Below are 15,756 nucleotides of genomic sequence, written 5' to 3' on the forward strand. Positions count from 1 at the left end.
TTAAATATTTTCAAAATGATAATTATCTAAGTTTAAGCATTAGTGTTTTTAGAAATAATTCTTTAATATTACTACTTAATAAGTTACAAATGAAAATAAAAATAAATTTTAATGGATTGAAATAACAATTAGACCACCTTTAGAAAGCTTACTAAGAATAGTTTTCAAAAAGATATTTAAAACTTTTGTACTAACCATGTTTTTTTAAATTTCAGATGCAGTAAACCAGAACGGAGAGACCAAAAGGCAGCGCACCTCGTACACGCGGTACCAGACACTAGAGTTGGAGAAAGAATTTCATTTTAACAGATACTTAACTAGGAGAAGAAGGTAAAAAAAGGATAGAAATGGTTCAAAGAATCTTTTAATAGTGCCTATAAAAAAATTACATCATACAATACACATACTAAATTACCAATGACAGGCCAGTATTCATTTTAATTCAACAATATTAGGCCAGTTTGACGTAATTTTTATAGACACTATAGGCAGCTTCGGGTTTGAATCGTGGTTCAAACTGTATCATACTAAAGACTAGGGTTGGGCCGGATATCCGGAAGGGGTAATTTTGTTTATCATCATCATTGAATATATGTATTTTATCGTCTATTGTCTTATCTCTTAAGTTCAGAAATAGCAAAATGAACACATTGCTATACCTATATTTTTAAAAACCTGCAGTTAGTGAGATCTTATATATGTAGTATATACACAAACATCAAACCTCTTTGATTGAAAATATAGATTTTGAAAATTTATTTTTGTTTGCAGGTTTGAAGCAGCTTATATTGTATATAAAAAAAATACGTCGTCATACAATACAAATGACTAATGAAAGGCCAGTATACATTTTAACATTGGTCAATTTAAATGGATACTGGCCTATCATTGGTCACTTGTATTGTATGTCGTCATTTTTTTCTAAACACTTTAAGCTGCTTCGCAGGTTTTCGTAACATTTACTGCATCGTCCTTTTATGAAAGGGATAGGACAAAGAATGATCTTCCCCCAAATACAATTGTATGCCTTGGTTTATTTCTAATATTTAGGGAGAGTTTATCTGCCATTGTCCTCTCCCTGCCTGCCCTCCATATTCTACTCAATGGATATAGGATATAGGTGGATATTTTGACAAGGGAAAAATTTTCGTCAATTTAGGTCAACTTATATATTGGTCAGTTCGTTCATCATGTCGGAGAGGAGGGCGCATAGGAGTTGAAACGGGGGTATTGTTAATTTAGCCTTCCGCGAGATTACTAAATAACATCCACAAGTAATAATATATCCATTTTGAAATCTGTCTATTTTAGAATAGAGATAGCGCATGAATTCTGCCTTACCGAGCGCCAAATAAAAATCTGGTTTCAGAATCGCAGGTAAAGGCTTCCACACTCTCCGTATTTACCCTGTGTATATTATTTCAGAATAGAGATAGCGCATGCACTCTGCCTAACGGAAAGACAGATAAAAATCTGGTTCCAAAATCGCAGGTAAAACTATCTATCTAGCCAATAGAGGTATGCCCCCCCCCCCCCGTAGTAGACTGCCCATTTGTTTTCTTTTTCTTTTTACAAGAATCAACTAAAATGAAAATTGAACCAAGGCTTAGACATTAGAGTAAAACACTAGAGGGAGAATGGGTTAAATAACTGTATCTCCCCATCGCAACCGCCTTGTGCAACCTTTCTTTTGGGTCATTGAAAATCAACCAATGGTGTCTCTTATTTTAACACAGCCAAGTAGCAGAAAATATTTAAGAAGCAGACGAAAGAGGTCTTTGAAAAATGAAGGGAGGTAGTTGTCTGTATATACATCTATACTATAGATCTGTTGCTTAGACATATATACTTAAAAACGGACTAGAACCCAGAGGGGTGCGGAAAGGGGTGTAGGGGGGTGTCCATACCCCCTTTATATTAAAATTTTTAGACCTACCCTTTTTGTATATCCCCTCAAGGTGCTCATCCCCCAGGCAAAGCAATACTAACGCCACGGCAGTGCACTGCTGTAAGATAAAATATATTTTTTTTAATTTAAAAAAAAACTTGGCATTAAGTCAATAATTCTTCGCATAATTGGTTGATTATAAAAATTTTGTCAATAAAAACTTAAGTTATATATCCAATATTTATACAAGAAATCTGTTAATAATTAGGCTAAAAAAAATTTGGATTAGTCTATAATTAATAATCTAATATATTTTTTCTATAATGTATCTTCCCTCTATTCATCCAATAATTTCATTCATTAAATGTTTTAAATTGATTTAAATTTTCTTAAATCTTAAATCTAGTATCTATCTAGCAACTTTATCCATCTATTAGCCATCTATCTTTTAATCTATTATACTATATTTTCATTCATCTGACAATCTAATATTCATCGTTCTTTATCTATCTATCCAACTTTCTACTTGTGTATACTAAATCAACTTCTAGCGGATACGCCTCTAGAGGCCTCTATGGAACTGTAAGAACCAGGGTTCGGCAGCTGCGCGTCAGCCGCGTGAAGGCTGAGTGAAATCGTCATATTATAACTAAATTCATCTGAATGTCTAAACTTGTACCTAAACAGACAATCAATCTTTTCATTTTTTTTGCACACTAACGGGTATAAATTTGAGGCTTAAGTTCAGCTGCGGTGCGGTTGCCGAGCCCAGAGGAATATATATTAATCCCTTTCTTACCGTATGTTTCTATCTAGAATGAAATGGAAGAAGGAGCACAAGATGGCGAGTATGAACGCTATGCCCATGCACCAGATGCACCCGGCGCTGGCCTACGGTCACCACCCCCATCTCCAGGTTAGTACGTTACTATGACGACAATAGAATAGGTAAACCAAAAGCTTTGACATCTATCCCCATTTTCCTATTTTTTAGGTGCGTAGCTGCTCCATAACTAGTTTATTTCAAGCAAAGAATAAATGATTTATGATGGGTTGTCTGATATAACATCCTTTTTATATTATTTGGTTGAAAATTTGTACATCAAAAAAATAGGTTTTGTAGTCCCCCCCCCCCCCCCTAACAATTATAAGTATCCTAAAACCATAAGAAATAGTCGAATGTATATTGTATAACCCTGCAGTTCACAGTCATTACGGAGTAATGCCCATGCGGGTTTTACTTTACTTGACCTAACCTAAAATAAGAACCTATTGTTTACTTTGAATTTAAGCCTGCTTGTTTTCATTAATGAAACGTCAGCAAAACCATGTTTTTATCGCCATAAATTTTCTCATTTTATAGAATATGGGACGAAAATAAAGTATAATTTTTGCTTTAATGATAATTAATAATATATAATTATGTGATAATTATGATTAATTACTTATAGTTCACCTTCAGTAAATTACACTTTCCACCAGTTTTACTGGAAATAAAAGTAATAAATTTTATTTTTGAGTAAGTTTCACATTAGTTATGTATCTTTTTTTGCCTTTAATTATGTTTTCCTTATATTTCTTTACAGCGAAGTTACTCTATAATTTGAAATGTTCGTCTGAAACGTTATGGGGGAAATGTGATTTTCTCGGCTCCTTTTCAAGATAGATGCCTGAAATTTTCAGGGATTGAATAAGTTTACATTTTTCATATTTTCACAAAGTTTCATTAAAATTTACTTATTTTTTCTGGTGCAAGATCGATTCCTAGATTTTCACATTATAAATCATAAAAGGTTTCGTGATTCATTTTATTTTAATGTTTAATTTGTATTACAATGCTTTATATTTCTTTTTTTTCAAATATCCACCCATAATTTTTAAGCTTCGCTACTTATGGATGTTGTCATCCTTCTTTCGTTTTTATTTTACTATCTATCCTCCTATTTTATAAAGTAGTAAGGTATTTTTGTCTGAAGCTTAAGATCTCAATAGCTCAATAAACCGATTGGGTTTTCTATTTCAGGTCCTTTAGGTTATTTCTATTTCAGAATCAGATCTTGGTATGGTTTTAAGCTATTTTTAGCCTCTAGATGTTATAGGATAGCATACATTGTATGAAACTAGGGTCTGTCTGTTTAAATGTTTATAAAGGTCAATTTAATTATTCTCCACAATGATAGGAATATTGACAAGAAAAATCAGAGGTCTAGCTTTAATAGCAGCTGAGAAAATCTCAGTTTCTGCATAGAGAAAGATAAAAGCAGATAAAAGAAGTTTTTTAATTAGATATGCTTCATAATGATGGAAATATTGACAAGAAACATCAGAGGTCCAGCTTTTTTAGAATTATAGCATAGCTATTGATATAGTTTTTTTCATAAACATGTTTTTATATATTTTTTTCTATATAAATTTCTCCATAATATTTTCATATCCAATTTCTTCCCTTTCTTAAGCTTTTTCATTCACATTTTCCCTTTTTATTTAATCCACCCCCCTCCCCCCCCCCCCTCCATACTAACCAAAACCATCGTTTTTTTCTATAAAACCAAAGTTGGGAAATATATACATTACAATTTTGGATAATTATCATGAATTTGTCGGGCTGTGATTGGTCCGTGGAATTGTCCAATGAGAGTTGAGTATTGTGTGTATAATGTCTATATTTAAGTTTCCATCCATCATTATAATGGTGATTAAATCTATACCCCCAGCCACTAGCAATAGGGAAGAGTATTCTAAAAAAAAACCAAGACAATAAATCGATGTACATTCCCAATGACAATACACAAAGTTACCACTTATGAAGAATACAGTTATTTGGACACTCAATTAATTGGATTGACTAATCAAAATTCAAGTCCCCAAATTTGTTATTCCAACCTTCAATGAGAAAGCATTATTATAAAACTTTGGGGACTAGTATAATAAACAGTTTAATGACCCCCCTCCTTCCCTATACTAAGAGGAAAGTCACATCCTTTAAAAGAAATAATACGATGTGTGTCTGTCTGTAGCATAAGATCTAGCTAAATGCTTAACTAATATGGTTCTCCTTTATAAACTTCTGAAAGATCTGAGCTGGATCTTTAAATCATTTTAGTGGTGATCCAGATCGGGGTGAGCCAACTTTCCACCATTGAGAGCACAGCATTTACTGAAATGCCGCGCTGTGATTAACTGAAATTCGGCGCACCCCGATCTGGCTCACTACTAAAATGATTTAAAGATCCAGCTCAGATAAGGTTTACAATTTTTTTCCCAAATAATGGCCCCAAGAAAAAAAATTAACCCTCACAAAAAAGTTTTATACTTTTTATTATTAAACTAAAATTAAAAGTGTAGGGTCGACTTCCTCCCTCCCCCCCCCCCCCCACTCCAACACCCATTTCCCTAAAGTGTTCTTAGAGGCCTCTAGAGGCGTAGAAACTTTTTATATTTATATTCTTGAATAATTATCCTTGTCAATGAATAAAATAATATTTGATATATTTTAACAATTCCGTTGTGGAAGAAATTTTAGCGGCCTAATTTTTTTTATTTGAATCAAACTTTAAAAATATATTTAATTTATTTCAACTTAACAAACCAACCAAGTCCCACAACGTTGTTAAGCCAACGAATAAGAAAAAGTTTTATGAAACTTTGGGGACTAGTTTAATAAACAGCGCATTGTCCTCTCTCTCATTTTTTCTCATCTAAATTTTAAAAGCGAAGCTTTTCTATTATTAAGCTCGGTCCGTACGTCCGTTAACTTGGGCATGTTAGAATTATCCTATCGATTTCAAACTTTGCAAGGTGATTCCTGTAGTAGTTAGGTACGATTTAGAAAGCATAGCAACTCTATTATCATTACGAGAATGTCCGTACGTCCATTTTAAACATGTTGATTTTTTACTTTTTTAAAACAAATTTTTATGTGATTTAATTATCTGATTGTTCTCATCTTTGGTATTCTGATTCCTGGGACAACAAAGTACAATATTATAAGTAAAGCAACTCTTTAAGCAGGTCCTAAAATGTCCTTAAACATTATCCTGTATGAAAAAGCTTTTCAACAAATTTACTCAAAATTTTGCTTTGACTACTCTTATTCATTTATATCCTGATTATCACTCTACAAGTGTTAATGTTCGTTTGTCCTACCGTTTCAGAGCTTCGCTTTCATGGATTTTGCCATCCTTAGCTGGATCTTTAAATCATTTAGTGGTGCGCTAAATCGGGGCGATCCAGTTCACCCCGGTTTGGCGCGACAATGGCACTCGTTGAGTGCCATTGCCGCGCCAGTACCGCGCTACTGGGCGCGCTGGTTCGCCCATTCCATTTTTATTTAAAGATTAAAATCTAATAATATCTAGGTGCGCTGAACTGGATCGCCCTGATTTAGCGCACCTCTAAACGATTTACAGATCCAGCTCTTGTTTATTTCTAACCGCTTGTTAAATTTTAGGATGACCCATACTGGAGATTCTTCAACTATGGCCAATGATGGAAATCTCTGCAGACGGATTCGGTGAGTTTTATAAAGGTTATTGTACAATAGGGTTGGGCCGGATATCCGGTCTGGCCGGTTATTTGGCCGAATATCCGGTCATTTTCAATATCCGGTCGGATACCGGAAATTAAAACGATCCGGTTACAGGATATCCGGCTGATTTTTGACGCCGGATACTCCGTTATCCGGCCGGATATCTGGTAAATTGCCGGATATCGAACGTTGTCCAGATATCCGGCAGGAACCGGATATTCGGCATTAGAAATCAGCCGGATATCCGGTATCTGGCCAAAAAACTATCCGGCACAACCCTATTGTACAAAATGTTCGCTTAAACATTTAATATTTGATACTAAGTCTGGATGAACTCAAGTGTTTTATTAGTTATCTATCATATCGAATTAAGGACAGCTTTCCGCGGATATTGAAAAGAAAAATTATAAGATTAAAGAAGTTTTTTTATGATGCTAAACATGATATTTCCGTATGGCTGGGAACCGGTTATAATCTAGCGGATATTAATCGGTTTCGAAGCCATGCTGGAATAGTTAATTCTCTCATCGTATTATAAACAGCTTTCCGTGGGTATTTTGTTTTAAATGATATATTTCAACTTTAGGAAAAGATATCTTACATAATTAAAAACCAGATTTTTAGCCCCAAGAGGCCAAAATCCTGAGCTAATGAAACTTTTATGACTTTTATTTTGATATTTGTGGAAAGTTGTTTGTAATATGATGCTTTACATGATTTTTTTTCCGTTTGGCTGAGAATCAGTTTTAATCCAGCGGATTTAAATCGGTTTTGAAAATATTTTCTAGAAATTCCAAATGAGATTTACATTTTTTACAGGCTGCAGAAATGACAGGGCTTGGGTCTAGCCTGCAGGAACCTGGAGGTGGGGCCCACCATCACCTCCTCAGCCTCCAGGAGTCCCACCTGGCTGCCAGCCTGCAAGAGTCCCATCTGGCCGCCAGCCTCCAGGAGTCAGCACACCACCTGGCAGCCGCCAGCAGCCAGTATCACACTGTAACAGCTGCCAACAGCTCAGAAGCTGACAAATATAATTTATTTCCCTAGAGCTCACAAAAAAATAATTAGTGAAGTAATTTAAAAGGACAAAAAGGACCAAAACATGATAAAAAAAATCGGCGAAATTTATTGATTCGGAGATTTTTATAACCATCCAAATAATTAGTGATTTTAAAAAGGCTGATTCCAACAAAAAAAAACATTGAAAAAAGCCTTTGAAAATGTGTAATAAAAAGACTCAAAATGGAGATCATTTTTTATTATTAATTTGTAGAAAATTTTACTTAGTAACAAAACATAAAAATCTCGTTTTTTTTTAAATTAAATAATATGTAAAGTATTAAAATTGTAAATTAGTTTTCTTCTTTGAGAGAGAAAGAAGGTACTTAATTCTTTCAAAATAAAGCAAAATTGTAGGAAATTTGGTAATAAAAAGGCCTGATATATATAACTAGAATTAATTGATGATTACATGACCAAAATTGTGTGTTTAAAAATGTCTTTCTGCAAAAAAATGGCTTAAACTTTTTTTTTAAATTGTAATATCCCTATTTTGCTTAGAAATTATTTATTTTGAATTGTTTTTGTTTTTTTTATAGATTTTTTGTCAATTTTAATAGTTTCATAATTTAGGTTAGTAAAACATTCAAAAAACAAGTATTGGGTATAGTCCTTTTCACGACATCCCTCCATAAGGAGCGATTCTACGTATTTTTCACAGTAGCTTTTCTCCTATTTCTAGCCCCTGCGGGGGGCTCTAACCCTGCGGGGCCAATTACCTAACCCTGTGGGGCAATCACCTAACAGAATATAACCTAACCTAACCTAAAATAACCTATAAAAAGCCATTTTAAAAATACGAAGAATCGCTCCTTATGGAGGGATGTCGTGAAAAGGACTATACCCCAAGTATTTACTAAAAATAAACATTGAACTTAAAAAAAAATATAAACTTCAGTATTTTCTATTCAAGATATTTTTTTTAAATAATCACGCAACCTTCCATTGAAAAATTTGAAAATGAGTAAAAGGTGTAGATTGTTATATTTCTACTTAGTACAAAGTAAAATAAAACTCAAGATGTCATAATAAAATATCAAAAAATTAAATTGTAATGTTAAAAATATTTAAAAAGGGCAAAGTTACTTAACATAAATGAAACCACACCAGACGTGAATTAAATTAAAACAAACAATATAAGAACAAACACAGCATGTAAGGCAGGCTACATTTTGAAAAAGTTCAAAGCTGGATCTTTAAATCATTTCAATGGTGCGCCGAATTTCAGCCAATCACAGCGCGGCATTTCGTAAAATGCTGTGCTCTCATTGGTGGAAAGTTGGCTCACCCTGATTTGGCGCACCATTGAAATGATTTAAAGATCCAGCCCAGGTGAAATTTTCATATTTCAACTGTATTTTTTAAAAATATTTTACCATTAGTAGTAAAAACAAAACATTCATTTAAAGAAGCTGGTATCTTTTAAAAATGGAGATAAATTTGAAACTTTTGGCCGAAATGTCCTTAATGACATCATATTAGAATAATTCATTTATCTAATATTCGGGATACAATGACTGAGACATTAGAATATCTGTTTTTTTTTTCATGTTTATTTCATTTTCAAAGAATTTTACTCACATTATTAAAAAAAAAAAACCTTCATAAAATGGCAGGAAATCTTTAAAATAATATCTGTTTTAATGCATTACATGTTCTGATTTAACAACTTTTAAGTTTGTTTTGATTTAATTCAAGAGAGGTGTTGTTCTGACAGAAATGTCTTATAAGGCGAAGGAAGACTATATTTCAACTAGGGTTGGGCCGGATATCCGGTGTGGCCGGATATCCGGCCATTTTCAATATCCGGCCGGATACCGGATATTAAAACTATCCGGCCGGATATCCGGCTCTATAATTTTTTATACTTTACACCAAAAATCTCTGCTTTTTAAAATCTTAAATGGCTATAATTTTCTTATTATTGAAGCTAGAAGAACATATTTTCTGATAAAGTTTAACTTTATGTAAATTTTTATAAGATTTCTGAAGAAATTTTTTTTTACTACTTTAATATCTGGTAATTTGGCCGGTTATCCGGCCGGATATCCGGTAATTTGGCCGGATAACCGGATATTTGCCGGATATCCGGCCGGTTACCGGATATACGGCGTTTGAAATCAGCCGGATATCCGGTATCCGGTATCCGGCCAAAAAAGTATCCGGCCCAACCCTAATTTCAACCTGCCTATATACTTTGCCTCAAAAGACATTTCTGTCAGAACAGTGTCAACACATACATTAGAAGCTGTGTTTAGTGCCCTAGGAAATTGGGGATAGATGTCACCGCTTTTGGCCCACCTATTCTATTGACGTCATAGTAGAGTGGGGAAAAAAGAAAGAGGGATAGAAATTCCCTAGAAAGGAGATGGGGTATAGGTTTTTTTCCTGACGTCCATAGAAGTGGTAGGCCAACAAGCACTGACATCAATCCCCATTTTGCTAGGGCAATAAAGACAGCTACAAGTGCTGTGAACACAAGGGTTGGGCCGGATATCCGGCCATTTTAATATATGGCCGGATATCCGGCTGATTTATAATGCCGGTTATCCGATCGGATATCCGACGTTGGCCATGTATCCGGCCGGATACCGGATATCCCGCATTAAAAAATAGCCGGATATCCGATATCCGGCCAAAAAGGTTATGGCCCAACCCTGGTGAACACATAAATTATGAAACTGGCCCACTGTGCACAATGAGTCTTTTTGTGCTTAACCTAAAATGTTTGGAAAGTCTTTCAATGATTAATAAAATAATATTTTTGTCACTATAAAATCATAATTAGGGTGTCCCAAATATTTTTTTTTTGCTTGGTATAAAATGTCTAACTTTTTGTGATAGTTTCTTAATAATTTTACATAATTTTGCCATAATTGAGTTATAAAAAAGCATCACAAAAACCAAGTATTACACCAATTGATATCTAAATTTTTTTTCATTCATGAAACTCATAAATGATATTTTTTGGGTATCTTATAAAAATTCTTCATTGGTTAAACGGTCAGTTGAATTTAAATTGCCGATTGTGTACACAGTTTTCTCGGTGTTTCCTCATCCTATCTCTATATTTACTACTAGCTTCAAAAAAGTATGATTTTTTTGGGAAGTTTGAAGCTTTTTTAGCTAGTAGTAAATATTGAGATCGGATTAGGAAACACCGAGGAAACTATGTATACAATAGGAAACTCAAATTCAGCTGACTGGTTAAACATGTTTTTGAAAGGGTAAATATGTATCCAATACTTTAAAGGGAAAAATATTAGATTTAAGCATCTTAAATCTTTTTTTTTCTTTTTAAAACTTAACAATAATTTGTGATTCAATAATAAAACCGGATGTACCAAAATGAATATGTTATAATGAACCAAGCAAAAATAGTAAAATAAAACAGTAGGGTTGGGCCGGATACTTTTTTGGCCAGATACCGGATATCCGACTGATTTATAATGCCGGATATACGGTATCCGGCCGGATACCTGGCCAACTTTCGATACCCAGCAATTTACCGGATATCCGGCCGGATAATCGGATATTCGGCATTATAAATCAGCCATATATCAGGTATCCGGATAGTTTCAATATCCTGTATCCGGCCGGATATTCTAGATGGCCGGATATCCGGCCCAACCCTATAAAACAGGCCAAAATTTGTACTAAAATGTCCCTAATAAAAAACTTTGGGATTCAAATGAATTGTATCATATTAAAGTATTTTCAGCCACTATTATTCTATTAATTATTATTATTATTGCTATAGTATTGTTTCAGTTCTTTTTAGTAAATTTTCATCATTGATGTACACTTAAAAACTTAAAATTAACAATAATAAAACGTCAATTATTAACATTTTGTTTTCTATTTATTTTTTTTCTCGTATTCATCCGAAACCGATTATAATCAGGTGGATTAAAACCGGTTTTCAACCATGTCCAGTATCGTATTATATCCAGCTTTCAACGAATATAAAAATGTACAGTCATAGATTAAAACCAGTTTTTTAGCCTGTGCCTTCGACACCTCGGGGCTAAAAAAGCTGGTTTTTATCTTATAATTGTTCATTTTATGTCCACGGAAAGCTGTTTATAATACGATGTTGTACCTTGTTGTTCTAAGAATCATTATTCCAAAAATCAAAAGTATAGGATAAAAATATCATAAAAAAAATAGTGTCAAAAAGTTTTTGGAAAAGCATATTTCTGGTGACGATTATTGAGCTGCTACGCTTTCCAAATTGTACCTATCTGTACCTATCAACCTGCAAAGTCTAAAATTGATAGGACAATTCTAATAAAAGAAAAGAGCTAATCGTTACGGACGGACCGACCATAAAGCTTCGTTTTAAAAAAAAATGATGGAGTGGTGACATGGGATTGACCTCCCTCCAAACGCATGAGGATATAGGACAAGTAGGATTTTTTAACCCCTCTTGTTTCGTAAAGAATATGTCCCCACGGAAAATTACCGGAAATCGGGCCGGATAACCGTAATCCAGCCAAAAAAGTATCTGGCCCAACCCTACTTTACAGTGTATCTTCGAAGATGATTGAAGTCCCTCAACAGATTATGACGTCATACGATAGAATAGCCAATGAGAGGCCAGCCAGCATACACTGTAATTGACAAATGGTAAAATTTATGCTGGCCTCTCATTGATTATTTTATCGTATGACGTCATAATATGTTAAGGGAATTTAATTATCTTCTGTATCTTCTCATAAGTTCTGGAAATGATTATAACTATTTTTAGGGGGGGGGGTACCATTACCCTCCCTCCCTTGATAAATCACCCAAAGAACTGGTATGAAAATTAGGGTTTTTCGTTTTGCAATTCGTAGAATATTGACTGTAATACGATGCGAGACATAATTTTTCAGCATGTCTGAGATCGGTTCTAATCTAGCGGATATTAATCGGTTCAGCCATACTGGAAGCTTAAATCTTATTTATCTATAAATATGCCCTGCCAAAATTCGGCTGATTTATAATGCCAGATTTCCGGTATCCAGCCGGATATCTGGCCAACGCCAGATATCCGGCAAATTACCGGATATCCGGCCCATCCCAAGTTACCTTTTGGTCTAGTCAAAAATATTCATATTTTATCAATGAATGTATTATTGCTTGGATGTTACATCTGATTTTCATGTTCTCTGATAAAGTGGAACTCTCAGAAGGATAAAATGACGTTACCCCTCATCCAACCCCTTTACGCTATCCCCTCCTCTCCTACTGGATGAACAAACTAACCAATAAACGAGTGCAATGTTAGGGACGTGAATTACCGAGAATTTTTGTCCAGTCATATAACATCAAAGTTTTTTTATAACTATTATACAAGTAATACTCTAATATACAAGTCTAAAATATTCAAATAGAAAAAAATCATAAATAAACACTGTTTAAAATGTCGTCTTGTAAAATAGGGTATTTCAAATAATAAAAACACGGATTTAATTTAATCTTCTGATTTATATATTTACTAGCGGTTTCGCCCATAGTGGTTCAGTGGTTACCGAGATCTGAAGGGACGGACAGACAGACGGACGGGCAGACATCATTCAACTTTGTATTATAAATTAGTTAAATACATTATTTTTAAAATTTAGATTTTTCAATCAATTGAAAATATGGGAGGGCGAGGGGGTCGGTTTCACTTTGTGTGAAATCACCAGAAATTATATAACACATACCTGTTCATAATATCAAAAGTTTGGAAGCTGACCCCCCCCCCCCCCCCCCCAACACACATACACAAGTAAGGGCTTCGTTGAGCTGTCCGTCGCGAGGTCACAAAAGCTAGTTGTAAGATAGCTACGCTCTTGAAAAAGATAGATGATAATATCCCAGAAGCGAAGATCACAAAAAATCTTGGTTCGACAAACGGCAGTTATAGAGCAGATTTTCAATGATGATAAAACGTATAATAGTTATTTCTCATATCGTATTATAAACGGCTTTCCGCGGATATAGAATGTACAATTATAAGATTAAAACTAGTTTTTTTAGCCCCGAGGTGCCGGAGGCACCGGCTAAAAAAACTGGTTTTAATCTTATGATTGTACATTTCTATATTCGTAGAAAACTGGATATAATACGATGCTAGACATAGTTTTTTCGTATTCATGAGAACCGGTTCCTATCCACCGGATTCGAATGAATACGAGAAAAAGTATTATGTATACTTTCGCAGCACGACCTACAGACAAACAGACGGACCAAGTAATTATAAAAAAAATCCTCACAAAAAAAATTAGGGGGGTGTGTGTATTATTTTCTAGGGGTGATTTTTTCCTGGGGTGGTGGTAGTACTCACCCCTAAAACAGATATAAACCTTACCAGGCCCTATGAAAAGCAACCATGAAACGGAGAACCATATCGGTTCAGTGGTTAGTGAGATCCCTTGGTACACACAGACACATGTAGAATGTATAGCATGTTAAAAGCGAAGCTTTTCTATAATTAGGGTCGGTCCGTCCGTACGTTCGTGACGGATAGCTTTTTTCGTTAATTTAGGCATGTTAGAATTGTCCTATCGATTTCAAATTTTGCATGGTGATTCCTTTAATAGTTAGGTACGATTTAGAAAGCGTAGCAACTCTATAATCATTACCAAAATGTCCGTACGTCCGTTTTAAACACGTTGATTTTTTTACTTTTTTAACAACAAATTTTTAAGTGATCAAATCATCCGATTGATCTGATTTTTGGTATATTGATTCCTGGGAGAACAAAGTATAATGTTATAAGCGAAGCAACTCTTTAATTAATTCCTAAAAATGTAGGTATGTCCATAAACATTATCCTGTATTAAGCAGTTTTTCAACAAATTTACTTAGAATTTTGCTTCGACTCTTATATATTTATATTCTGATTATTTAGTTCTGCCAATATATAAGTGTTAATGTCTGTTTGTCCTACCGTTTCAGTGCTTTGCTTTTATGGATGTTGTCATCCTTGTTACTTTATTATTAAGTTACATAAATTGTCAAACAGATACTCTACAAACAGGGTCTGTCTGAATAAAAACAATGCAGAATATAGTTATCTATGTAACAGTGGCTACGCCCCTCGAGGCCTTTAAGGGCACTTGAGAGGGGGAGAGGTCGTTGAATTTAACAACCAGATTTTATATTTAAGATTTAAAAAGAATTAATTTTAATTTTTTGTGTGTGGGGCGGTTTTTTTTAAGTGGCGATTTCTCTTAGGAGTGTTGAGGTACCCTCCCCCAAAATAGTTATAAATCTTCCCAGGACCTATGAAAAACTACATAGTAAAAAAGAACCATATCAGTTATTTGTTAACGAGACAATCAGATACACTATTACATCCAATTACTTACAAGAATATGATTTTGTCGACAATTATATTGAACAAATCTAATTCATGATTGTTGGAGTACTGATTCCTATTACAATAAGTTACACTATATTATGAGCGAAGCATGTCAGTATATACATAATTTACATATGTCCTTAAACAGTATTCTGCATTTTAAGAAGTTTTGCAACAAATTTAGGTATAATTTTGTCAAAACTTTTATATTTCTATTTTGTATATTCAGTTCTGACACTTTACCAGAGTTAATGTTCGTCTGTCTTATGTTTCAGAGCTTAGCTTTTATGGATGTTTGTCATCCTTGTTAACATATCATATAAATAGAGATAATCCAAAGATACACTCTCTAAATCAGCCAGTATATAAAAACAGTTATGAAAAGGGTTCTGAAGATTATTTTTGAAATGTTCTACTAAAGTTAATCAATTTTTGGCCTTATAGTATATATAAATCTAACCCTTTGAAGTGCAACCATAAAACGACGACATATATGCTAGGTTATTGCCTTTTGGCATTATTTTCTTAAGGCTGTTCTACCTGACTAGCGAATTTTTTCATATAATTTTATAAAATTAAAGCTGACTTTTTTATTTCTTATATGTGATATTTTTAAAGAAAAAAAAATTCTGGATCACAGAAAATTATTTCTGAGGATATAATTAAAATTTTTAGGAGCTAGCTTTAGCGTCTGATTTATAGGCAAAAAAATCCGTCAAAATCCTAAGTCACAACACAACAAAACGAGAGCAGAAGAGAGAGAGAGAGAGAGAGAGAGAGAGAGAGAGAGAGAGAGAGACCTAAATGAGAGCAAAACAGACGAATTTGTTGGCTAGGCTGACCTAACCATATTTTTATAAACAATGGTTTTAATTTACAATATTTTGTATTTTATTAAAAATATAATTGTTAAATGTCATCATATATAGTTTTATAAAGAAAGTA

The 15,756-nt window shown here is 33.9% G+C and overlaps 1 protein-coding gene across 1 annotated transcript in view; it reads left to right on the forward strand.

Annotated features, from left to right (window-relative positions):
• LOC145325633 (uncharacterized) overlaps positions 1-7,508 on the forward strand; it is a 99,766-nt gene extending 92,258 nt beyond the window's left edge. The window contains exons 9-13 of the mRNA XM_080168594.1: positions 216-330; positions 1,312-1,377; positions 2,705-2,804; positions 6,339-6,401; positions 7,236-7,508. Of these exons, the coding sequence (XP_080024720.1) occupies positions 216-330; positions 1,312-1,377; positions 2,705-2,804; positions 6,339-6,377 (320 nt within the window). The 3' untranslated portion in view covers positions 6,378-6,401; positions 7,236-7,508. The remainder of the gene's footprint in view (positions 1-215; positions 331-1,311; positions 1,378-2,704; positions 2,805-6,338; positions 6,402-7,235) is intronic.
• The last annotated feature ends 8,248 nt before the right edge of the window (positions 7,509-15,756 follow it).

The sequence above is a fragment of the Acartia tonsa genome, chromosome 8 (genome assembly GCF_053477335.1).
Source record: "Acartia tonsa isolate MP-2025a chromosome 8, ASM5347733v1, whole genome shotgun sequence".
NCBI classification, from domain to species: Eukaryota; Metazoa; Arthropoda; class Copepoda; order Calanoida; family Acartiidae; genus Acartia; species Acartia tonsa.